General features: G+C 41.2%; 1 protein-coding gene across 4 annotated transcripts in view; it reads right to left on the bottom strand.

The window, feature by feature from the left end:
• The window catches only part of cep112 (centrosomal protein 112), a 553,075-nt gene that overhangs the window by 447,357 nt on the left and 78,864 nt on the right, over positions 1 to 26,854 (bottom strand). For all 4 annotated transcript variants that reach the window (XM_063030627.1, XM_063030631.1, XM_063030630.1 and 1 more), the window contains exon 6: positions 12,915 to 12,992. In XM_063030627.1, the coding sequence (XP_062886697.1) occupies positions 12,915 to 12,992 (78 nt within the window). The remainder of the gene's footprint in view (positions 1 to 12,914; positions 12,993 to 26,854) is intronic.

The raw sequence follows: 26,854 nt of genomic DNA, 5'->3' as shown, positions 1-26,854 counted from the left end.
TATATTTGCAATTAATTTCGATCACTTTGCAGAGACCTGGTTTCATTTTGACACGAAAGAGTCTTTTTCTATTGACAGTGTCAAAAAAAAAGCCAAATTTAATCATCTGTGTTTCAATGTTATAAAACAATAAAACACAAAAACTTCTGGGTGGGGGGAAGTGAATATTTTTATAGGCACTGTATAGCATAAAAAGAATCTGTCCCTACACAGACCCCAGTGGAACTCCACTCGTCACCGGCAGCCAACCACATAGAGCTCCCTTTATTCCTACTCTTTGCCTCCTGCCAATCACCTAATGCTTTATCCATGCTAGAATCATTCCTGTTATATTATGGATTCGTAGCTTGTTAAGCAGCCTCATGAGTGGCACCTTATCAAAGGCTTTCCGAAAATCCAAGTACACAACATCAACCGGTTCCCCTTTGTCTATTCTGCTTGTTATTCCTTCAAAGAATTCCCACAGATTTGGCAGGCAAGATTTTCTCTTGAGGAAACCATGCTGACAACAGCTTATTGAATCATGTGACTCAAAGTACCCTGAAACCAGATCCTTAATAACAGACTCCAACATCTTTCCAATCACTGAGGTCAGACTAACTGGCCTATAGTTTATTTCTTCTGCCTCTCTCCTTTCTTAAAGAGTGGCGTGACAAACAGTGGCAGTTCTTCAGTCTTCCAGAACCATTCCAGAATCTAGTGATTCTTGAAAGATCATTACTAATGCCTCCACAATCTCTTCCAGCCACCTCTTTCAGAACCCTGGGGTGTACACCATCTGGTCCAGCTGACTTATCTAACTTCAGAACTTTCAATTTCCCAACAAACCTCTCTCTAGTAATGGTAACTTCACACACTTCAAGACCCCTGACACCAGAACTTCCACCATACTGCAAGTGTCTTCTACAGTGAAGGCTGATGCAAAATACATATTCAGTTCATTCGCCATTTCCTTGTCTCCCTTTACTACCTCTCCAGCATAGTTTTCCAACAGTCCAATATCCACTCTTACCTCTCTTTTACAGTTTATGTATCTGAAGAAACTTCTGGTATCTATTTTAATATTATTAGCTAACTTACTTTCATATTCCATCTTTACCTTCTTAATGACTTTGTTAGTTGCTTCTCGTTGAGTTTTTAAACGCTTCTCAATCCTCTAACTCCCACTAATTTTGTTCAATTTTATGTCCTTTCTTTGGTTTTTATGTTGGCTTTAACTTCTCTTGGCATCTTTCCTTTAGAATACTTCTTTCTCTTTGGGATGTATACTGTATATCCTGTGCTTCTGAATTGCTTCCAGAAATTCCAGCCATTGCTGCTCTGTCGTCATCCCTGCCTCTGTTCTTTACCAATAAATTCTGGCCAACTCCTCTCTCATGCCTCTGTGATTCCCTTTATTTCACTTTAATGCAGATACATCTGACTTTAGCTTCTCCTTAAAATTCCCTCGCTCCAAAGGTTTTTTTTTTACCTTAAGCTCTCCAATCAGTTCTGGTTCATTGCACAACACTGAATCCAGAATAGCTGATCCCCTAGGTGGCACAATCAGGAGCTGCTTAAAAAGCCATCTCATAGGCACTCTAGAAATCACCCCCACCCCAGAATCCAGCACAAACTTGATTTTCCCAATCTCCCTGCACATTGAAATCCCCCATGACTTTTGGCATGCATTTTCTATCTCTCATAATTCTTTTGCTCTTAGCATATCTGTGGAATCCCTTGGATTCACCTCGTATGCTATAGCAACTTCATGCCTTCTTTTAGCCTGTTGATTTTTTTCTTCTGTGTTCTCTTGCATTTCCTATGCTCCATAAGCAATTCATTTGTTCTTGTCTGTCTACACCTGCTATATACAGTTGAAGTCAGAAGTTTACATACACCTTAGCCAAATATATTTAAACTCAGTTTCTCACAATTCCTGACATTTAATCCAAGAAAACATTCCCTGTCTTGGGTCAGTTAGGATCACTACTTTATTTTAAGAGTGTGAAACGTCAGAATAATAGTAGAGAGAATGATTTATTTCAGCTTTTATTTCTTTCATCACTTTCCCAGTAGGTCAGAAGTTTACATAAACTTTGTTAGTATTTGGTAGCATTGCTTTTAAATTGTTTAACTTGGGACAAACATTTTGGGTAGCCTTCCACAAGCTTCTCACAGTAAGTTGCTGGAATTTTGTTCCACTCCTCCAGACAAAACTGGTGTAACTGAGTCAGGTTTGTAGGCCTCCTTGCTCGCACACACTTTTCAGTTCTGCCCACAAATTTTCTATCGGACTGAGCCAGAAAATGATGTCAAGTCTGGTTCATCCTTGGGAGTAATTTCCAAACTGCTGAAGGTACCACATTCATCTGTACAAACAATAGTACGCAAGTATAAACACCATGGGACCACGCAGCTGACATACCGCTCAGGAAGGAGATGCATTTTGTCTCCTAGAGATGAAAGTACTTTGGTGCGAAAAGTGCAAATCAATCCCAGAACCAAAGCAAAGGACCTTGTGAAGATGCTGGAGGAAACAGGTAGACAAGTATCTATATCCATAGTAAAACAAGTCCTATATCAACATAACCTGAAAGGCTGCTCAGCAAGGAAGAAACCACTGCTCCAAAATCGCCATAGAAAAGCCAGACTACAGTTTGCACGTGCACATGGGGAGAAAAATCTTATTTTTTGGGCTGATGAAACAAAAATTGAACTGTTTGGCCATAATGATCATCGTTATGTTTGGAGGAAAAAAGGTGAGGTTTGTAAGCCAAAGAACACCATCCCATTCGTGAAGCATGGGGGCGGCAGCATCATGTTGTGGGGGTGCTTTGCTGCAGGAGGGACTGGTGCACTTCACAAAATAGATGGCATCATGAGGAAGGAAAATTATGTGGATATATTGAAGCAACATCTCAAGACATCAGCCAGGAAGTTAAAGCTCAGTCGCAAATGGGTCTTCCAAATGGACAATGACCCCAATCATACCTCCAAAGTTGTGGCAAAATTGCCTAAGGACAACAAAGTCAAAGTATTGGAGTGGCCATAACAAAGCCCTAACTTTAATCCGATAGAAAATTTGTGGGCAGAACTGAACAAGCATGTGTGAGCAAGGAGGCCTACAAACCTGACTCAGTTACACCAGTTCTGTCTGGAGGAATACCCAAAACATTTGATCCAAGTTAAACAATTTAAAGGCAATGCTACCAAATACTAACAAAATGTATGTAAACTTCTGACCCACTGGGAAAGTGATGAAAGAAATAAAAGCTGAAATAAATCATTCTCTCTACTATTATTCTGACATTTCACATTCTTAAAATAGTGATCCTAACTGACTTAGAACAGGGAATGTTTTCTTGGATTAAATGTCAAGAATTGTGAAAAATTGAGTTTAAATGTATTTGGCTAAGGTGTATATAAACTTCTGACTTCAACTGTACCTCCTTTTCTCCCCTTAACCAGGGCCTCAATATCTCTTGAAAACCAAGGTTCCAAAACTTTTACCTTTTATTCTGATAGGCACATACAAGCATTGTACTCTCAATTGTACTTTCATTGTACTTTCACTTTTTAAGGCCTCCCACTTACCAAGTACACTTTTGCCAGGAATCAGCCTGACCCAATCCACATTTGCCAGACCATTTCTGATATCATCAAAATTGGTCCTTCACCAATTTTGAATCTCAACCCGTGGACCAAACCTATCTTTTTGCATATTTACTTTGAAAATAATGGCAACGTGACCACTAGTTGCAAACTGCTTCCCCACACAAACTTTGGTCACCTGCCCTGTATCATTCCTCAATAGCAAATTAAATATTGCACACTCTCTGATTGGGACTTCTACATTCTGATTAAGGAAACTTTCCTGAACACATTTCACAAACTCTATCCCATCTAGTCCTTTTATAGTATGGGAGCCCCAGTCAATATGTAGAAAGTTAAAATCACCTACTACAACCAAATATCTCTTGCAACAGTCAGCGATCTCTCTCCAAATTTGTTCCTCTAAATCTTTCAGTTGAGTGGTCTGTAATATAGCCCCATTAACGTGGTCATACATTTCTTATTTCTCATTTTGACCTATAACGCCTCACTAGATGAGTTTTCCATTCTGTCCCTACTGAGCACTGCTGTGACATTTTCCTTGACTAGTAATGCCACCTCCTCCACTTCTTTAATCCCTCCTGCTCTGTTGCATCTAAAACAACAGACTCCTGGAATACTAAGCTGCCAATCCTGCTTCTCCTGCAACCAAGTCTCACTAATTGATACAATATAATTCTAGGTGTTGATCCATGCTGATCTCATCTGCCATTCCAACTCAGGACACTAGTCGCACCATGCTCAATCTTTTGATTCCTCACCTTGTCTGTGGTCTTATCAACACCTCTCTCCACAACCTCTCTACTAACTGTTCTGGCACTCCAGTTCACACCCTGTGCAACTCCAGTTTAAACCCCTCCATGCAGCTCCAGCAAATCTTCCTGCTAGAATATTAGGCCCTTTCCAGTTCAAGTGCAAGCCGTCTCTTCTATACAGGTCCCACCTTCCCTAGAAAAGAGCCCAATGATCAAAACATCTCATGCCCTCCCTCCTACACCAACTCCTTAGCACATGTTGAACTGTATATTCTTCCTATTTCTGGCCTCACTAGCATGTGACATGGCCAACAATTCTGAGATCACAATCTGGATGTCCTGCCCTTTAACTTGGCACCTAACTCCCTGAACTCCCTTTGCAGAACCTAGACACTCTTCCTACCTACATGGACTATGACCTCTTGGCTGTTCACCCACCCACTTAAGAATGCTAAGGACTTTATCTGAGATGTCCTGGACCGTGGCACCCAGGAGGCAATATACCATCCAGGAATCCCATTCCTGTCCACAGAACTCCCTTTCTGTTCACCTGACTAACGAATCCTTTATCACCACAGCTCGCCTCTTCTGATAAGAATGTTTTCTTATTGATTCCCAATGACTACAATCTTACTCAAGTTTCTTAATATCACTATCACTAAAATAAGGCCTTGAGATCAGGGCAGCAGCTGAAAGTGGCAAGTGGCATTTACATATCTGTTCTGGAATTTAATAGCCAGTTTTAAGAGACAAGTATTTAATTTAAAAACAAGAGGAAGCCTCAATCCTACAAACCTGCTTTGCCATCAATAATGTCACAACTGATCTACTGATCTGTTAGGTAAACTTCACATTCTTGTCTACCTTTAATAACCTTTCACTCCTCATGTTAATCAAATATCAGTCTTCCTCTGCCTTAAAAAAAAGTTCAAAAGCACTGCTTTCACAAATCTGAGGAAATATTTAGAAAGATACTCAGATTTCCTTCATTATAATCTATCAAATACATAAAACTATTCGTTCATATTCTACTAAAATAAAGTCAATATTTCACCAGAATGCACCACCGGGGGTGATGGTGGAGGCTGACATATTAGGGGCATAAAAAAGTCTCTTAGATGAGCACATAGATGAAAGAAAAATGGAGGGCTATGGCCTTTGCAGGAAGGAATGGTTAGATTGATCTTGGGTGGAGTTAAGATGGTGTCAAATGGCTGTCTCTTCGAGCTCATCTGCGGAAACAGCTTAAATTCTTCTCTTTAATGTCTCTTTTTCTCTTTTCAAGGTGGTTGGGGTTCTATCGAGGTCCCTGATCTGCAACAGCAAATCAATCAGCGGTTTTTCATGGACGATGAGTTCCCATTCTTGAAGCTCCCCGACCGACTGGCCACTTTCCGATATTCTCCAGGCGCGGGGTGCAGCCCTGTAGACAACCGATTCCAGGCCGGTGTCGCGGGAGAAGGAACATCAGGATTTCACAGAGGCGATGTTGCAAATGAAGGTCTTTGTAGTCAAGCAATCACACTCTCTTTCTCTCTCTTGATGGTGAGGAGAGTTTACCGCCAATTCTTGAGTTGGAGAATCTCGGAATAAAAAGAGACACGGCAGACAGTAACATTGCAATTGCGAATGTTTGCTGGTCTACCCTTTCACTGCGAAAAGGGTGACATCTCTCTGTCCCTTGTTAGTGAGTGAAAGAGCCTGTGGCATGTCAAACTGTCAGGTAAACTATAGTTTTGTTGACTGCAGATTATAGTCTTTCTTTGGTGCTTTGCCGTTTCTTGGTGGGTGGTGGGTGCTGATGCTTTCCACTGAAATGGGTGGGGAGAGGGGGGAGGTTGACGCTTTGCTGCTGCTTGTGTGCGGGGGGAGAGAGGGAGGGTTCTAACATTTTTCTGTCGTTCATTCTTTTGAGGTTCTTCTGTTTTTCATGGATGTCTGTGAAGAGTAAGAATTTCAGGCTGTATACTGTATAATTCTCTGATAATAAATGAAACCATTTAAACCATCTGAGTAGGTTACAAAGCTGGCATAACATTATGAGCTGAAGGGCCCATAGTGTGCTGTACAGTACTGTTCTATGTCCATTACATGACAATTAACATTGAAATCATTCAAAGCATTAACAACATTCAGGACTGCTGATGCACATGGATATTTTAAATTTCTTGCAAGAAGAGGTAGATGATACTGGGGTTTTCATTATATCACAAATGGAATACAATTTTTTTAAATTACTGAATTGGAAATGTAAAATTGCTAGAACGAAGAAAGGCTCTAAAATATTTTTGTCCATTGGATTAAAACAGTTAATGAAAGTATCGAACAAAGGTTATAAAATATTCATTAAGAGGGAGGAGAAGATGGCGGCGCGATGCAGAGCGCACAGCCGTTCCGAATTGATAACGTATCTGTGAAGTAGGATACTGTGCACAATCCTGATTTGATAGAGACAGACATGAAGAAGCACGGAGGAACATCTGGAGAAACTTCTGAAATGCCTGCTTCGCTGCCGCTGCTACTGTGCGATCGAGAATCTCCGGAGGAAAGGCCCCAAATCCTCGGTCTTGCCTGTTGCTGGGGCCGGGGTCGAAGCGCTCGGTGCATCGGTGTCGGGGAGCTGGTCGGAGGCTCGGAGTTTTTGGACGGACTTGGAGTGGGACGGTGGTCAGATGCTTCCGGGATGCTGCATCGGCAAGTTGGCGGCGCTGGGGGTTCACCGTCTGCGTGAGATGATGGGACTTTCGAGAGACTTTGAGACTTTACCATGCCCATGGTCTGTTCTGATCAAATTACCGTATTGCTTTGCACCGTTGTAACTATATGTTATAATTATACGGTTTTTGTCAGTTTTTCAGTCTTGGTTTGTCATGTGTTTCTGTGATATCATTCTGGAAAAACATTGTATCATTTCTTAATGCATGCATTACTAAATGACAATAAAAGAGAACTGCGTGTCCTCATAATCTAATCTAATCTAAAATACAGATGCTCTGAGCAGGTATTCCAAAGATATAGTACAAGTTTCCCCGGCCATCTGAAGGTAGAGTGTTCCTATGAAACGGTTAGTAAGCCGGAATGTCGTAAAGCGAAGAAGCAATTACCATTTATTTATATGGGAAAATTTTGTGAGTGTTCGCAGACCCAAAAATAACCTACCAAATCATGCCAAATAACACATAAAACCTAAAATAACAGTAACATATAGTAAAAGCAGGAATGATATGATAAATACACAGCTTATATAAAGTAGAAATACTTTTCCACAATCATCGCCTGAACTGTTCTCCATAGCAAAAATCTCACACCAAGCGCCGTCAGCAAAAATATGGCACAAGCGCTCTCCAGTACCCTTTAAGCTATGAGGCTGCCAAATCATACCAAATAACACGTAAAAATACACAGCCGATATAAAGTAGAAATAATGTATGTACAGTGTAGAGTCACTTACCGGAATTGGGAAAGAATGGAGCACACTGATGATGGTGTGTTAGACTTGTCGGAGTTTGGGTGGTGCAGTGGCCCCCACCCTCCAGGCCGCCGAGCGATACATTGCCGCGAAGCACGCAGAGGTCCAGCGGTAGCCGGGACGCATCCAGCATATCTTTAAGAAAAAAGCCGAAATAAACATGCCAATTGCCGACTGCATCGCCTCTGATCTCGGCTGACAATTACGTGTCGGGCGGCACCTAGTTAATTAGCATGTTTATTTCGGCGTTTTTCTTAAAGATGTGCTGTGTGTCTCCCAGCTACTGCTGCATTCTCCGTGAATCAGTATCTGTCCGCGGCCTGGGTGTTGGGGTAGTGGGACACTGGGGTGTCATCTCATCGTCTGTTTCCATTAGAGCAGGCAGCTCATCTTCTCCTATGACTGCCCGCCTCAATGTCGAAGGTCGAGGTTCGTTGTCTGCTGTGGCTGATGTGGAAGGCTTGCTTAACTGCTGAGCCTCGCACATTTTTAGATCATACAGTTCTTTGTAAGCACTCAAACCATCCTGCAAACCATCCTGCTAAACCGACGTACTCTTTCAAAATTAAAGTCGTACTTTATCATTACTCATTCGGTTTCGAATGTTATCCTTTCCTCTTCCAATTGCATCAGCTCTTCATCTATCAGTTCTTGGTCATGGGATGCCAAAACCTCTTCAACATCATCTTCGTCAACTTCCACAAGCCAAACTCACTTAGTCCTTACTTCGTTCACCACGATCGAAACACTTAATTATGTCTAGTTTTACGCTGTGTAACACCCTTACGAGCTCTTTTAGGCCTTTCCGATGCCATAGAACTCATCTTGCAAATGGCTGCTCACAGGCACGTGCTTAAGCAATGCCGGCAAGAATGCAGTTCCGAATCCAGGGGAGAGCAGCTGCTCGGGGTGCGCGCTGCCTTTTATCGCGTGCTGCTTTTTTCGTAACAGTGAAAACACCTTCTGTTAGCGAAAACTGGGTACTAATGTAGGTCTTTCGTAACAGTGAGGTTTCGTAAAGTGAACGTTCGAAAAGCGGGGGACACCTGTATTTACACTAGCTGAACAGGAAAAAAAATGACAGAGACTTTAATGTTCAAGGTACAACAAATGAATAATAAAAGTTCATAAAAAATGTCAGTGTGGATAGAAGATTGACTGGTTGACAGGAAGAAGAAAGGGGTCTTTTCTGGTTCACCAGTTATGCGCAGTGTGCCTCAGGGATCGGTGTGCCTCAGCTTTGAACAATTTCACTAAATGACTTGAAGGAAGGCACATATGGTATGGTTGCTGAGTTTGCTGACAACAGTAAGACAGATAGAAATGGAGTCATAGTCACATTGCATGGAAACATGCTCTTCAGCCCATCTTCTCCATGCCAGATGTGTCGCCCAGTGGGCTTGTCCCATGTGCCTGCATTTGATCCATAAGATTTCTAAATCTCTTCTACCAATGCATTTATCTGCATAGCTTTTAAATATTGCTAATGTGACTGCCTAGATCAACCACTATTTCTGGCAACTCATTCCAAGTATATACCACAATGTGTGAGGAAGCTCCCTCTGATGTCCCTTTTAAATCTCTCACCTTGATCTTAAACCTATGCTGCTTGTTTTTACGACCTCCTCCCTGGGTAAACAACTGGACTTTCACCCTGTCTTTGCTCCTCAAGATCTTTTTTTAATATATTTTTGAGATACAGCATGGTAACAAGCCTTTCTGCCCCAACGAGCCCGTGCCGTTCAATTACACCCATATGACCAATTAACCCACTAACCCGTACATCTTTGGACTGTCAGAGGGAGCCAGAGCATTTGGGCGAAACCCATGCACTCAGGGAGAACATACAAACTCCATACCGACAGCGGTGGAACTAAACCCTTGTTGCTGGCACTGTAATAGTGTTATGCAAACTGCTACACTACCATGTCACCCTTTAAATACCTCTATTAGATCACCCCTCAATGTCCTATGTTTCATGGAACAGCCCTAGTTTATGTAATCTTTCCTTGAAACTCTGGCCCTAGGTTCAGGCAACATCATGGTAAATCTTTTCTGCATTCATGAAATTATCAAAAGGATATAGAGAAATTGGAAAAGAGTACAGTTGACATTTCGGGCCAAGACCCTTCACAGGACCCTGCTGAAGATGTTGACTGTACTCTCTTCCATAGATGCTGCCTTTTGGCCTGCTGAATTTTTCTGGCATTTTGTGTGTGTTGCTTGGATTTCCAGCATCTACAGATTTTCTCTTGTTTCTGATAGAGAAATTGGGTTAGGTATCTTCATTGTAGCACAGGGCAAATAACATCCAGCTTTTCAGTAACTATTGTCATCCTATACATTTATTTTTGTTCAGATTTATTTTATTTAGAGATAAAGCATGGCACAGCCTTTCTGTCCCTCCAAGCCGTGCCACCCAGCAACCCACCAACCCACCAATTTAACCCTAGCTTAATCATGGGACAATTTACAAACACCAATTAATCTACTAACTGATACATCTTTGGACTGTGAGAGGAAGCCAGAGCACCTGGAGGAAACCCACGCACACACAGGAAGGAACATGGAGAGAAGGAAGGTCTTGATGGTAAATACTCCATCTTAAGACTGACAAAACAATGACCCGGCAGAACCTGACCAAAGAAATCAGTCTCTTGGCTTCACAGTTCGGGAAGCAACAAGGCATGCGACTTTTGAGGAGGATCGAGTTTCCTCCCTTCCTCTTCCAAGGCTGACAACGTTTGTTAAGATATGGTTCCATGGGTGTTTGCCGTCTACCAGAACTCACAAAAGTACAGCGGAAGAGATTAAAAGAACAAGAGAAATAGTTTAAAAACATATACACATACTATCGTGAGCATGTATAATTTTTTTTGCTCACAGAATAATGAAAGCCTGGGACAGACACATCTGTCCTCTAATCAGAGTTCAATTGCCATTCTAAACCACAAAAACAAAGCTCAAGCTGTTCCCTGCTATCCTTTGAACCCTTTGAACGTTCCGACTTGAGATTATGCTTCCTGGTACTTGTTTGTATTTTTGTACAGACACACAATTTCATTTAGTTGCTTGCTCTTTAAACTGCTTTTCTGGCAAAGCAGATTAATTCTTTGTGACAGATAACGGAGAATGACTAATTTTCATCTCACTGCTGATTGCCAGGATTTGCTGTAGCTGGCACAGTCTCTGATTTTTAAATACTGCCGCCATGTTACTTAATTAGATGGATATACTTAAATCCTTACTGGGTTTCATGGAATATTTTTTAATACAATCATGATATTTTTACATAACAACTAAACATGCAATTATAAAATTTGCAAAAAGTTCTTAATTTTCTTATGTACTTTCACAACAGCTGTAGCCTTCTATGTCTCTGTTTTCCAGTAAATTTCCCAGAGCAGTTCAGTGGTGCAGCTGTTTGTGGTGTCTCCTTCACTGACTACTGAAATCACTTTGAAGTTCGTAGAGACCAATACCAATCTATTTGCTCTCATGCAAAGCCACAACTAAAGGATATGGGCTGACTGTATTCCCTTTGATCTGTTTATTACTAATATTGTATTCTCAATTGAGTTAGTCACTGAACTGCAAAGCTATTGTGTGGCTACTGGCTATTCTATTTATGTGACAAACCAGAAATCTTTCAGAGTTCCGAGAATTAAAGAGTATTTTAACTCTTTATATGATTACTTAAGTTTGCAGTCCTGAAGATAACGTTAATGAAATTGAAGCAAAAATAACTCAAAACATAAGTATTAATTTTACCGAACTCCAAATCTGAAATGTGTTAGCAAGTGTTTGTTTTAATCATCAAGATCCATACTTAGGAGCTTAACATAAAAGCCGAGAGTTGGTAGAGCTGAAACTCCAACTGCGTCCTCCATGCTTCAACTACACCCTCTGTAGGTGAGTTGCTTGACAAGCAAAAGTACTTGATCCTAGAAAACTTAAGGAAGAGGAAACTTAAAAGGGTAGGGAACAATCCTTTCAGAATGAGACACAACAAACAAATAATTATCAGTGAGGCCCAATGTATCTTACCAAGTGCACAGCCAGTTCTACATACTGAGTTAGTAGAAAGTCAAAAATGGGAACTGACAACGGCTGGAGATTCATTCAACAAAAAATAATATGAATGAGCATTGGTCAAGTTCAACAAACCTAGCCAAACTAGGTCATTTATGGCATAACACACAAAATGCTGGAGGAATTCAGTAGGTCAGGCAGCATCTATGGAAATGAATCAACAATCAATGTTTCGAGCAAAGACCCTTCATCAGGATTCAGGTGTCCTCCAGCATTTTGTATGTTTTCCCTTAGATTTCCAGCATCTGCAGATTTTCTCATGCTTGGAATTTACTGTATACCATGTGAAACTGCATTATAATTCTGCGGATCGTTTCGGTGTCCATATCATAAAGAGGAATTAAATCAGAATCAGAATTAGTTTTACTATTACTGGCATGTGACAGTAATAAAATTTGTTAACTTAGCAGCAGCAGTTCAATGCAATACATAATCAAGCAGAGAAAATAATAATAATAATAAAAATAAAAATAATAATAAAAATAAAAATAATAATAATAAATAAACAAGTAAATCAATTATGTATAAGCATTAAAGGGGGTACAAAATTGCATTGCAATGACACCAGACCTGAACAGTTGCATCCAACCGGAACATTTAACAGACAGGGTCACTTCAGAAGAGAGTAAAACTGAGGGGTGATCTGATAATGTCTACCAAGATCGCAAGAGAGTTTCATAGATAAGCATAGAGAAGCTGCTCCCACATGAAGGAAAGTCCGTAATTAGGAGCTATAAATCTTAGATAGTTAAAACCCAACAGAGAATTTAAGAGAAATTCCTTTGATGAGAGCACGAGTCTCACTAGTTTAGCTAAGTCAACCAGCATGGATGTACTAAGGAATCATTGGATAAATTCATGAGAGAGAACCCATCATATGATGGATTGAAATTAAAGAACTGTGGAAGTAACATAAAACAAGCATGAACCAGGTGACCTGCTCTTGTATTGAAAATGCTGCATTATGTAATATAAAAAAACAGAAGTAAACAGACAGAACATACCCCAAGGTTCCAGCTGTTCAATCTTGCTTCAAAATCACTGTCATCAGAAGATGTTACTGGTCTGGGCTCAGAAATCACCTGGGAACACAATCCAAATAAGTTTTGCATTAAATTGTCAAGCAGCAACTTGGGTTTCAGAGTAAGGAATGAAATAAATCCCACCAAGTGCTTTCTACAGAAAAGATTCAAAAAATAACTGATGAAAATAGCAAAGGCCTAAGGTAAAAGTTTGAAATTCTGGCACCAATTTGAGCAGAGTATTTTTCCACCACTGTCCACACCAGTGGGGATCCTCTCAACAATCCAAGATGTGACCTTGAAAGCTAACGAAGCAGTGAATATTATTTAAAGAACAATCCTTTCCACTTGTTTGACAGTTATTCAGAGATCCCACCCTGCAAAAACTCATTTCAGGGAGGTAGCGCCATCAATTTGCGGGAGACTCCCGGAACTTCTGGGAGAGGTGGGATGTCTGCAATAGAGTAGCTCCTTAGCAGCTAACCAGCTAGCTTAAATAACGTTAGCTATGCTAATGAATGAATGACACCTGTTAAACTCACCTCAACATGCCTTTTACAGTCCTAACCCAACATGGGCAATAGAAGTCACTGTTGCAAACAGTGCAGCGAGCAACACTGTCATTATTTTTGACCCCTATTAGGCAGAGGTACACTTTAGAGTAGTCTGGGGTGACATACGTTTTATATTTTCTTTTTTTGGAACACTATCTCATGGCGCGCGTGCTCTCTCTCTCTCTCTCTCGTGGTTTCTCTCTCGCGTGCGCTCTCTCTCCCATGCGCTCTCTCTCTCTCGCAAAAAAAAATTGATTTCCGGGACATTGTATATAATTTGCAGGCATCAGGGAGCCACTATTAATATGCGGGAGACTCCCGGAACCTCCAGGAGAGGTGGGATGTCTGGTTATTGTACAACTGCAATGTATCATATTATTAGCAGCAATTTTTTCTTAAGAATCTTCATTTCTTTGAAGTAAATCTGACAAATATCAACTGAGTAATAGAGTAGCACACTTAAAACTATTATTATAATTTAATTAGATCATGGTCAATCTACTCATCAATTTTACTCATTAATCTTTGACCAAATTCCTTGCTATATTATTTAACAACCGATATGATGCTTATCCTTGGATGTTTCAAAAGAGCCTCTGCAGCCACAAGCATTGAAGAGCAAGACTTAAGAAATGTAAGCATTGAAGAAAGATGTAATAGTCCGGGAGAGGGTACAGAAGAGATTCACTAATACATTCACAACACGCTGGAGGAACTCAGCAGGTCAGGCAGCATCCGTGGAAACAATGAGTCGACGTTTTCACAGATGCTGCCCGAGCTGCTGAGTTCCTCCAGCGTGTTGTGAGTGTTGCTTTGACCCCAGCATCTGCAGATTACTTTGTGTTTACGATTCACTAGTACATTGCCTGTGATGGAGCATATCAGCTATGAGGAGAGACGGGAGGTCTATTTTTCCTGAAATGGAGGAGATTAAGGCATAACGACCTTGGGATATAGAAAATTATGAGCAATATAAATAGGGTAAACTGCAGTAAACTTTTCCCCATATCAGAAATTAATAAAACTAGTGGACATAAATTTAGGGTAAGGAACAGGAAATTATGACCCTAGAAGTCCATCTTTTAACTTTCTGCCTTACTCCCTAAATTCTTTCTGTAGGACTTCAACCTTCTTTCTATCCATGTCATTAGTACTAACAGGTACTACAAACTCCGGCTATTTTCCCTCCCCCATTCAAAATGTTCTGTACTCACTCTAGATATCCCTGACCCTAGCACTAAGGAGGCAACAGATTATTCGGACACCACCTAACTTCGATAAAGGCCTGCAACAACCTTACGAGAAAGACATACTCTAATAAGTAGTATTGCTCAAACTGAGCGAGTTCTCTTCAAGAACCATTATAAAATCTCAGCCTTCAATTCAGTGTGTGTGCGCATGCGCGTATATGTAGCAATCCTTTCTCCAGTCAGCCATTTGGTTTAACCATTTTTTACTTAAAATGTCTTTAATTATTTCCATTGTTATAAGGTCAACTTGTTTGAGTTTAATAGTCAAACAGTGCTGAAGAATATGGAAGAATACATAAAACAAACACATGAGGCAAAGAATGAGAATAATGGGATGCTTTTCTGATTTGCTGCCAGTGACTGGGGGTCTGTGTTGGGACCGCTTCTTTCATGTTGTACGTTAATGATTTCAATGATAGAATTGATGGCTTTGTGGCCAAGTTTGAAGATGATACGAAGATAGCTGTGGGGCAGGTCATGTTGAGGAAGTACAGAGGTTACAGAAGGACTTAGACGGATTTAGAGAATGGGCAAAGAAATGGCAGATGAAATACAGTGTCAAGAAGTGTATGGTCATGTACTTGGTAGAAGAAATGAAAGGACTGACTATTTTCTAAATGGTGAGAAAATACAAAAAATGGAGAAGCAAAGGGACTTGGGAGCCCTTGTGCAGGATTCCCTAAAGGTTCATTTGCAGGTTGAGTCTGCAGTGAGGAAAGCAAATGTAATATGTTAGCATTCATTTCAAGAGGAATAGAATATAGAAACAAGGATGTAATGTAGAGACTTTATAAAGCACTGGCGAGGCCACATTTGGAGTATTATGAGCAGGTTTGGACCCCTTATCTTAGAAAAGATGTGCTGAAACTGAAGAGGGTTCAAAGGAGGTTCACAAAAAGAATTCCAGGATTGAATAGCTTGTCATATGATGAGTGTCTGATGGCTCTGAGCCTGTATTCACTAGAATTCAGAAGAATGAGGGTGACCTCATTGAAACGTATCGAATGGTGAAAGACCTTGATAGAATGGATGTGGAGAGGATGTTTCCTGTGGTGGGAGAGTCCAAGACCAGAGGACACAGACTCAGAATAGAGGAGAGTTCTTTTAGAACGGAGATGAGGAGGAATTTTTTTTAGCAAGAGGGTGGTGAATTTGTGGAATTCTTTGCCACAGCCAGCTTTGGAAGTCATTTTTATGTATTTTTAAGGCAGAGGTTGATAGATTTCGTGACTGGTCAGGGCATGAAGGGATACGGCGTGAAGGCAGGAGATTGAGGCTGACAGGAAAATTGGATCAGCCATGATGAAATGACAAAGCAGACTCGATGGGCCAAATAGCCCAATTCTGCTCTATACCTTACGGTCGTATGAAAACAAGGATGTAATATTGAGGCTTTTTAAGGCACTGGTGAGGCCTAACTTGGAGTATTGTGAGCAGTTTTGGGCCCTTATCTAAGAAAAGATGTGCTGACATGAGGAGCGTTTGATGGCTCTGATCTTGTACTCACTGGAATTCAGAAGAATGAGGGGGAATCTCATTGAAACCTTTTGAACCTTGATAGATTGTGGAGAGGATGTTTCCTATGCTGGGGGAGTCTAAGACCAGAGGACTTAGCCTCATAATAGAGTCATAGAAAAGTACAGCACAGATACAAGCCCTTTGGCCGATCTAGTCCATGCCAAAACCATTGACCTGCACCAGGACAGTAGCGCACCATACCCCTACCGACAACGTACCTATCCAAAATTCACTTCAATGTTGAAATTGACCTCACATGCACCACTTGTGCTGGTAGTTCATTCAACACTCTCATGACCCTCTGAGTGAAGAAGTTTCCCCTTATGTTCTCCTTAAACCTTAGAGGGACATCCACTTAGCACGGAGGTGAGTAGGGATTTCTTTAGTCAGAGAGTGGTAAATCTGCGGAATTCGATGCTACAGGTATCTGTTAAGGCCATATTATTGGGTATATTTAAGGCAGATGTTGATAGATTTTTGATTAGTGAGGCATGAAGGGATACGGGGAGAAGGGAGGAGTTGGGGGCCAAGAGGAAAATGGATCAGCCACGATGAAATGGTAGAACCGTCTCAATTGGCCAATTCTGCTCCTGTGTCTTATGGTCTTACCAAACCCAGCAAAATTAAGTTGTTATGGAAAGTTTGAATGAAAACTTGTCAATAAAGAGCTTATACCCAAAGAAAAACATCACAACCCCACAGGTGTTATTAATAAATTCAGACAGGAATAATACATAACCAAGAAAGCACAGAAAAGAAATGAAGAACAATAAAGGAAATAGGGACACTCAAAGCAAACATCTGAAAATAAACTTGGTATATAAATGAAATAAAACAATCCAACAAAAAAATTAAGACCAAAAGGGAGGAAATCTCAACCCACATGTTTGGCAAAATGCTAGATCCAACCAACCACTTCAGAAGAGCTCCAAAGCTGCGTGGACTTAGCAGTTCCCCAATCAACAGACAACACGGTAGTCTGTAAATTTACTTAGGTTAACACAACCTCCTTTCAGTCCTGAGCAGTGGATTAAAGTTAAGGTCTAGTTAGCAAAGTAAAACTCTACACTGTTGTGAATCTCCTGAGTAAAACTCTATCGAGCATTTCAACCTAGATTAAAAAACAAACCTTCAACATGCTGGCAGTCCAATTTACAGTACTGCATGATAAACGCTGATTGTTTTTTTATCAGATTCAGGTTTATTATCACCAGCATGTGTCATGAAATTTGTTAACTTAGCAGCAGCAGTTTAATGCAATACAAGATAAATATAAAATAATAAATCAATCAACTGCAGTAAGTATATACTGTATATGTATATTGAATAGATTAAAAAAGTGCAAAAACAGAAATAATATGTATTTAAAAAATGAGGTAATATTCATGGGTTCAATTAGGAACAGAATTGGCCAATTGAGACGGTTCTGCCATTTCATCGTGGCTGATCCATTTAGGAATTGTATGGCAGAGAGGAATAAGCTGTTCCTCTGTGTTCCTAAGTGTGTTCCACACACACTGGTGTGTGCCTTCATGCTTCTCTACCTCCTTCCTGGTGGTAACAATGAGAAGAGAGTATGCCTTGGGTAATGGGAGTCCTTAACAACGGTCTTCGCCTTTCTGAGGCACTGCTCCTTGAAGATGTCTTAGATACTCTGGAGGCTAGTACCCAAGATGGAGCTGACTAGTTTTACAACTTCCTTCAGTTTGTGCAGTAGCCTTCCCATATGAGACAGTGATGTAGCCTGTCAGAATGCTCCCCATGGTACATAGAGCATAGAACATAGAACAGTACAGCACAAAAACAGGCCATGTGGCCCACATTGTGCCCAACCAAATAAATTAGAAATCATATGGCCAACTAATCTAATCCCATCAGCCTACATAATGTCCTTCCTTTTTCCTCACATTCACGAGCCTATCCAAACATCTCTTAAAAGTCTCTCATGTATCTGCCTTTATCAATACCCCAGGCAGCACACTCCAGGCACCCATCACTTAAAAAAAAAATCAACTTGCCTCTCACATCTTTGAAATTATACCTTTATCTTAAATGCATGCCCTCTGGTATTAAGACATTTCAAACCTGGGAAAAAGATACTGTCTACTCTATTTATGTCTCTCATAAACTTATAAGTATCCACTTCCCATCAACCTCCGCTGCTCCAGAAAAGCAGCGAAGCAGGTGGGAACTTCTGACTGCAGCAGTGAGAGTTTGAAAATGTCCTTGAATACTCCGGACAAATAGTTGGCACAAGTTTTTAGAACCTTACTAGATACTCCATCAGAGCCTGCCGCCTTACTAGGGTTCTCCCTCCTTAAAGACAGCCTAACATTGGCCTCCAAAACAGAGATCACACGTCACCAGGTGCAGCAAGGATCTTCACAGCTGTAGTTACATTCTCCCTTTCAAAGCAGGCATAGAGGGCATTGAGCTCATCTGGTAGTGAAGCATTGCTGCCATTCATGTTATTAGGTTTGGCTTTGTTGGAAGTAAATTTTTGCAAGCCCTGCCAGAGTTAACGTGCACCCGATGTTGTCACTCGGAATTGTCTCTTCACTCTTGAAATAGCCCTCCCCAAGTCTTCCCTGGTTTTCTTGTACAGTCCTGGGTCACACATCCAGCCCTCAGTAGACAGTGTACCTCCTGGTTTATTCACAGTGTTGGTTTGGGAACATACAGCAAGCTTTCGTAGGCACCCACTCATCCACACGGGTTTTAATGATTTATTATTATCAGGGAATATGGGAAAAATGTTGAACAATAGGTATTGATCAACAATCTTACTGGATAGAACAATTTCTAAGGGCCAAATGGCCTATTCTTGTTCTATGTTTCTGGAAGTTATTGAAATATGCCAGTCTCACAGAGACTCTTCAAATAAACTTCAGCCAGCATCCTGAACACACACAGCATAAACAATTATATGCAATGATCTGTATACTGTATACAGGAGTTGTTAGAGTTGTGGAAGTACATCCAAAAACAAGAATTAGGGTTCAGTGTATGTAAGTAAAGTTTATGAGAATACACTGGAAGTAAAATGTGTGCACTAAGACTTATTGACCAACCAAAAGCCAGAGAACAATGAAACAGTTGGTAAACAAGCTTGAATAGTGGATGCCAGAACACAAGTAGTTCAAGGCTTTGGACCAATTATCCAGAGACATTAATCAGTTAAATTCAGCTAATTAAATAATCTGAAGTAAAATGCTGGTGGTAGACTTCCGGAAGTCAACTGTCAGGAGGATAACCATGGGCTAGGAGGCCTGCTGTTGATTACTCTCTACCACCTCACTAGGCTGATAAATCACTACTCCCCATTTGGAGGAAATACCAAGTGCACAAGACAACAGAATGTACTCTAGATGGGAACTGTGTAACTTATCATCAAGAGTGTTATAGAAGTCATCAGTGAACCAGTCTTGACAGGATGTAGCCACTAGGCTAGCCTTGTGTCTGGTGATAAAAGAATCAAAGCAAGACAAAAACATTCTGAATTCCTTCCTCACAATGAAGATATATATGTCCATGATAAATGTAATCTTTGCATTGTCTTTGCCAAGAAGTAAATCTGATAACATCGCATTCTGTGAAAATACTGCTGTGCCAAGCATATATTTATCAAGACAACACTGAGCATCCTTAAAGCATTGCAAATCTAAAGCAGGATATTTTGGTCCATTCCACTACAATCTATAAACCCATGGCACTGCACATACCCAATACCATCAGGGTGGGTTAACAACTGTGAATCAATAAAGAGCAGACAAGAAACAGCACCAGGTAGCTGTACAACTGATGTGGTAATCTAGTGTGCTACAAGCACACTAAATAATGAAAGCAGCATGCTACCACTACAGCAATGAATAAAATTAAAGCTTTGTAATATTTCAAATCCAACTGTGAATCAAAGTAAACTGTTAAACTAACAAGTGGAGGTAGCACTGCAAACATCAATATCCTCAGTTGTGGTTGAGCAAGACACAAAGCCAGAAGAATCACAGGATAATCAATCTCAACTTTCTAAGATCACCATTACATAAACTTCACATCACTTCAACCAAATCAGTTCACTCCATATGATTCTTTAAAACTCTGTTTTGAGATCTGGATGTCATCAGTGAGATCTCAGTTATTGTCCACCCTTAATTATCCTTGAGGTGGTGGTGAGGTACTTTCTTGAACTGTTGCAGCTCCTTGGAGAAGGCACTTGCCACAGTGATGGTGCGAAGAGAACTGTTAGGTTTCAATCCAACAATTAATGAAAGACTGGCAATATATTACAAGTCAGAAAGGTACATAACTTTAAAACAGGGATTCCCCACCGGGACCCCACGAAGCCCTCAGTAAATGGTTGGGATCCATGGCATAAAAAAAGGTTGGGAACCCTTGCTTTAAAGAATCCCGCTACTAGTAGAGCTCCCATGCACCTGATGCTCTTGCTCATTATTGTGGTAGGTAATATTAGGACATGCAGTTGGAATAGCCGGGGAAAATAAATGTTTTGCATTTTGTACATGGTCCACACAAAAGACCCTCTGCAGAAATGGTGTGGACTAATGCTAATTAAAGTGGATGATGGAGTGCCAATCAAGTGAGCTGCTTTGTACTGAATGGCATTTGTTAGAGCGACTTTTGGATTTAGGACATTTAGCAATTGACTTTGGCTACCAATCTTCACATCTGAAAATGTATTGTGTTTTTAATTTAGAGTGCAGCTCCTAACAATGGGTTCCTAAAAGCTGTAGATCCGAGACCAGACAATAATGTCTGTGGTGTGGATGCGAATGGGGAGGTGTGAAGGTTGTATGTAGTTTCAAAGAAAGTATTGTCCATACATTGTAAATATGGAGTTGTCCTTTGATGTCTGGCACATAAGTCTCCAGTGACTTCACTCACACAACAACAGCACTGAGGTTTACTGAGTTGTCAGTTCTGCACTGAAAGCAAATGAAGAGTATTCTAACATGCGCCTGAGATACATCATGTAGATGATAGAAGGTCAACATGGAGGTGTGTTATTCCCAACAGTCTATCTTGCATTTATGTGATCTTTTTATTTTAATTTTTATTTAGCATTACAGCTTAGTAACAGATCCTTCTGACCCAATGAGCCTGCACTGTCCAATTAAACCAATATGATCAATTAACCTACTAACCTGTGATACCACTTATTTGGATTCCTGGTTGACAATGAACCCCACAGTTGAGGACCGGCAACAGTAATGACACTGAATGTCATGGTAGGTGATGAGACTTTCCCTTGTTGAAGATAGTAATGAATGAACACATGCCTGAATGTTGCAGGCAAGCATGGGCTGCTTCATTTGCTGAGGTGTTGTAAATGGAATTGAATACTTCTACAATCACTGATACCACCATTTTTAAATTTAAGTTGAAAGGAAGATTACTAATGAAGCAGCTGAGATAGTTGGGCCAAGGTCAACTCCTACAGTATCCTATGGCTAGGATGAATATGATTAACCTTCAACATCGACAGACACCTTCCTTCACGCAAGGTATATAGCAGAGAAATACAAACCCCATTTCCAAAAAAGTTGGGATATTTTCCAAAATGCAATAAAAACAAAAACCTGTGATATGTTAATTCACGTGAACCTTTATTTAACTGACAAAAGCACAAAGAAAAGATTTTTAATAGTTTTACTGACCAACTTAATTGTATTTTGTAAACATACACAAATTTAGACATTTGATGGCTGCAACACACTCAACAAAAGTTGGGACAGAGGCATGTTTACCATTGTGTTACATCACCTTTCCTTTTAATAACACTTTTTAATCGTTTTGGAACTGAGGATACTAATTGTAGTAGATTTGCAATTGGAAATTTTGTCCATTCTTGCTTGATATAGGACTTCAGCTGCTCAACAGTCCGTGGTCTCCGTTGTCTGATTCTCCTCTTTGTGATGCGCCATACATTTACAATAGGACACAGATCTGGACTGGCAACAGGCCAGTCAAGCACACGCACTCTGTGTCTACAAAGCCACGCGGTTGTAGCCCGTGCAGCATGTGGTCTGACATTGTCCTGCTGAAATAAGCATGGACGTCCCAGGAAGAGACGTCGCCTTGATGGCAACATATGTCTCTCTAAAATCCTAATATACGCCTCAGAGTCAATGGTACCTTCACATACATGCAACTCACCCATGCCGTGGGCACTGATGCACCCCCATACCATCACAGATGCTGGCTTTTGCACCTTTCGCTGATAACAATCTGGATGGTCATTTTCATCTTTGGCACAGAGAACTCGACACCCGTTTTTTCCCGAAAACTAGCTGAAATGTGGACTCATTTGACCACAGCACACGGTTCCACAGTCTTTCGGTCCATCTGAGATGAGCTCGGGCCCAGAGAACTCGCCGGCATTTCTGCATAGAGTTGATGTATGGCTTCCTCCTTGCATAATACAGTTTCAAGTTGCATTTCTGGATGCAGTGACGGACTGTGTTGAGTGACAATGGTTTTCCGAAGTACTCCCGAGCCCAGGTGGCTATAATTGTCACAGTAGCATGATGGTTTCTTAGGCAGTGCCGCCTGAGGACTCGAAGATCACACGCATTCAACAGTGGTTTCTGACCTTGCGCTTTACGCACTGAGATGACTTTGAATTCCCTGAATCTTTTCACAATATTATGTACTGTAGATGTTGAAAGATCTAAATTCTCTGCAATCTTGTATTGAGAAATGTTCCTTTTGAACTGACTAACAATTCTCTCACAAATTTTGGCACAAGGGGATGAGCCACGACCCATCCTTGCTCGCAAAGACTGAGCCTTTGATGGACGCTACTTTTATACCCAGCCATGATACCTCACCTGCTACCAATTAGCCTACTTAATGTGGAGTCTTCCAAACCGATGTTACTTGAATATTCTGTGCACTTTTCAATCTTATTTTAACTCTGTCCCAACTTTTGTTGAGTGTGTTGCAGCCATCAAATTCTAAATTTGTGTATATTTACAAAATACAATTAAGTTGGTCAGTAAAACTATTGAAAATCTTTTCATTGTACTTTTGTCAGTTAAATAAAGGTTCACGTGAATTAACATATCACAGATTTTTGTTTTTATTGCATTTTGGAAAATATCCCAACTTTTCTGGAAATGGGGTTTGTAGTTCCTTTGGCCCCATGCCATCCATGGTACCCATCTGCCATAATCCTACTCGCTTGCATTGGATTCATAGTATTCTTTGCTTGGCAAGTCAAATACTTAAGTGCCACATGAAAATCAGCATTCACCGTCTCTTCATGCATGTTCTCCAGACTCTAACCATCCTTTGTGTGAAAAAGTTCCCTCCAAATGTCCTGCCTCTGATCATAAATCTATACCTGACACAGACTAAGGAGGTTTTCAATTTAGTTTGCTGGTAATTAAAAAGTAGACTATCTGAGCAGGAATTAGCTGGTGGATTTCTCATACCATTTGTGGGAAATTTTCTACTTTGTAAGAGATGTGTCAGTGTTGTGACTGCACTGCAACAGGCTAACCCTTGTCGACATCAATGGATCTGGGGTTGAGAGGGTGAACAGCTTTAAGTTCCTCGGCATCCACATCACCAAAGACCTCACGTGGTCTGTACACACCAGCCGTGATGGTGAAAAAGGCACCACAGCGCCTCTTTTACCTCAGACGGTTAAGGAAGTTTGGTATGGGGCCCCAAATCCTGAGAACTTTCTACAGGAGTACAATTGAGAGCATCCTGACTGGCTGCATCACTGCCGGGTATAGGAGCTGTACCTCCTTTAATCGCAGGATTCTGCAGAGAGTGGTGTGGACAGCCCAGCGCATCTGTAGTTGTGAACGTCCCATGATTCAGGACATTTACAAAGACAGGTGTGAAAAAAGGGCCCAAAGGATCATTGGGGACCCGAGTCACCCCAACCACAATCTATTCCAGCTAATACCTTCCAGGAAACGGTACCACAGCTTAAAAGCCAGAACCAACAGGCTCCAGAACAGCCTCTTTCACCAGGCTGTCAGACTGATTAACTCACACTGATTTGAATGTATTTCTATGTTACGTTGACTGCTCTGTTTATTATAATTATTATAAATTACTGTGATTGCACATTGCACATTTAGATGGAGATGTAACATAAAGATTTTTACTCATGTATGTGAAGGATGTAGGAAATAAAGTCAATTCAATTCAATTCACTGTCGTCTCCCCCCTCCTTGTCTTTCTTCCTGGACCTCCTGTCCCATGATCCTCTTGTATCCCCTTTTGCCTATCACCTGTCCAGCTCTCGGCTCTATCCCTCCCCCTTCTGTCTTCTCCTATCATTTTGCATCTCCCCCTCCCCCTCCAGCTTTCAAATCCCTTACTCACTCTTCCTTCAGTTAGTCCTGACGAAGGGTCTCGGCCTGAAACGTCGACTGCGCCTCTTCCTATAGATGCTGCTTGGCCTGCTGCGTTCACCAGCAACTTTGATGTATGTGGCTAGAGGTGCCGCTCGTTCAGGAGTGCAAGTCTTCATCACTACACCTGCATTGTTGACTGGTCCAGTGGTTTTTGCTAAATCTATAGCTCCCATGTACATATTGTTATCACACATAGTGAATCTAATTGCCTGCAATTTTGTTCCCATGACCTGGGCACTAGCATCGCTAAGGAATTTCCTTACATTCTCATCCCATTAGATATTTAATTAACTGCCACGTTTCATGACTAGTGGTAGATGTACCAAACTTTGATCCTATTCACTGGCTGCATGATTGTTTAGTTCTGTCTAGTGCATGCTGATTTTGATGTTAAGCATGCAAGCACCCTTGCATGCAGCTTCACTAGGCTGGCATCTGATCATATACCTAGTGCTGCTCGCTGCAAGTTCCTCTACACTACTCACCAAAGCAGGCTGTGACGGTGAGCACTCGGTAAACATACTCCTTAACACACACACACACACACACACACACACACACACAAACATTGCCTTCTCCTCTGCTGTCATTGCGCTGAGTGTACGCACTTCAATGTCTTCCCTGGTACATTCTCATAATGAGTCCTAAAACAAGTGCTCAGGGTAACTTCATGATGCCTTTGCCACCCTACACGATGGAATATTCCATCTCTTTAGGAATGTGAATGTGTATTTGTTGTTTGCATACTGTATTTAATGTGGATACTTCTGTTTATTTTGTAATATGATTTTAACTACATTGTGGGTGCATCATATTCTAATTCATGTGTAGTCTTAACCTTGTGAATAATTAAAGATGGTATGTCCTGGTGCCAAATAAAACAAGGTTCTTTGCCCTCTGTGGGGGGGGGGATGGAGGAGAAGGGAGGGAGAGGGGGGGAAGAGAGGGGGGGCAGAGGGAGGGAGAGGGAGGGAGACTGACAGGAGTTCAGACTGGACAAGAAAATAAGTTTGGCGCTATTATTGGGTTTTCTGGTAGATAGCATTTTGAAAATATTGGCTGCTTTCTTTGCACTATTTTTGCTATTATTTTTAAGTTTGATATTTGATGCACCTAATAAACACCTTTGCACTAAAGTGTTTATCAACTCCAGCTATTTTTTTCTTTTGGTCATAACGCATGTAACAGATGGATGGCCAGTCGCATTTAACTCAGAGTAGAGTGGGATTGCTGCCCCAATTCAGTAAGCCCTGAGGCTAAAAATGAAGTAAGTCCTGCGAAACAGCGGAGACCTCACAGGAGGAAAAACATTAGCCCAGGGCTAAATTCAGGGCAGAAGAATAAAGACCTTCAAGTGACACCATCTCTGAAAGCTCCTGAGAGGATCTGTTCAAAGACTTTTGTCTACGCAGTAGAAGAGAAGTGATGCTTTTAAGGAGGAACGCCAAAGCTTGAGGAGGAGTGGGCCTGCAAGCTAGTGCCCTTACTAACAGGTAAAGCTTTCAAAGCCTACACTGTAGTGGATGAAGAGAGGTACAACAACTATCCTGACCTAAAAGAGGCGCTGCTGGCTAAATTTGACATCTTGGCAGAAACCCATCACCAACACTTCCGTTCAAGTACTCTACACCAGGAGAGTCACAGATTTAGGTAGTGTACATTTCTGCTGGGTCCAAAGCAACTTATGGATAGCTAGCTTCAAACTGCCCAATCTGTCTTGCGGCAATCCCATTTGGAATTTGAATCCCAGGAGGACCAATATCCTAGCAGGGAGGTTTGCTAAGGTTACTGGGGAGAGTTTAAACTAGAATTGCTGGGGGGTGGGAACCAAACTGCTGCGATAGAGGAAAGGGAGGTTGGCTCACAAATAGAGAAAGCTTGGAGACAGTGAGAAAGCGAGGATAGGCAGTTGATAGAGAAGGTACGCACTCAGACCGATAGTTTAAGATGTGTTTATTTTAATGCGAGGAGTATTATGAACAAAGTGGATGACTTAGAGCGTGGATCAGCACTTGGAGCTATGATGTTGTGGCCATTACAGAGACTTGGATGGTGCAGGGGCAGGAATGACTACTTCAAGTGCCAGGCTTTATATGTTTCAAAAGGACAGGGAGAGAGGCAAAAGAGGTGGGGGCGTGGCAATGTTGAACAGGGATTGTGTCACGGCTGCAGAAAAGGAGGAAGCCATGGAGGGGTTGTCTACA

Source organism: Mobula hypostoma, chromosome 22 (assembly GCF_963921235.1).
Source record: "Mobula hypostoma chromosome 22, sMobHyp1.1, whole genome shotgun sequence".
NCBI lineage: Eukaryota > Metazoa > Chordata > Chondrichthyes > Myliobatiformes > Myliobatidae > Mobula > Mobula hypostoma.
This window is presented reverse-complemented; position numbering and strand designations above follow the sequence as displayed.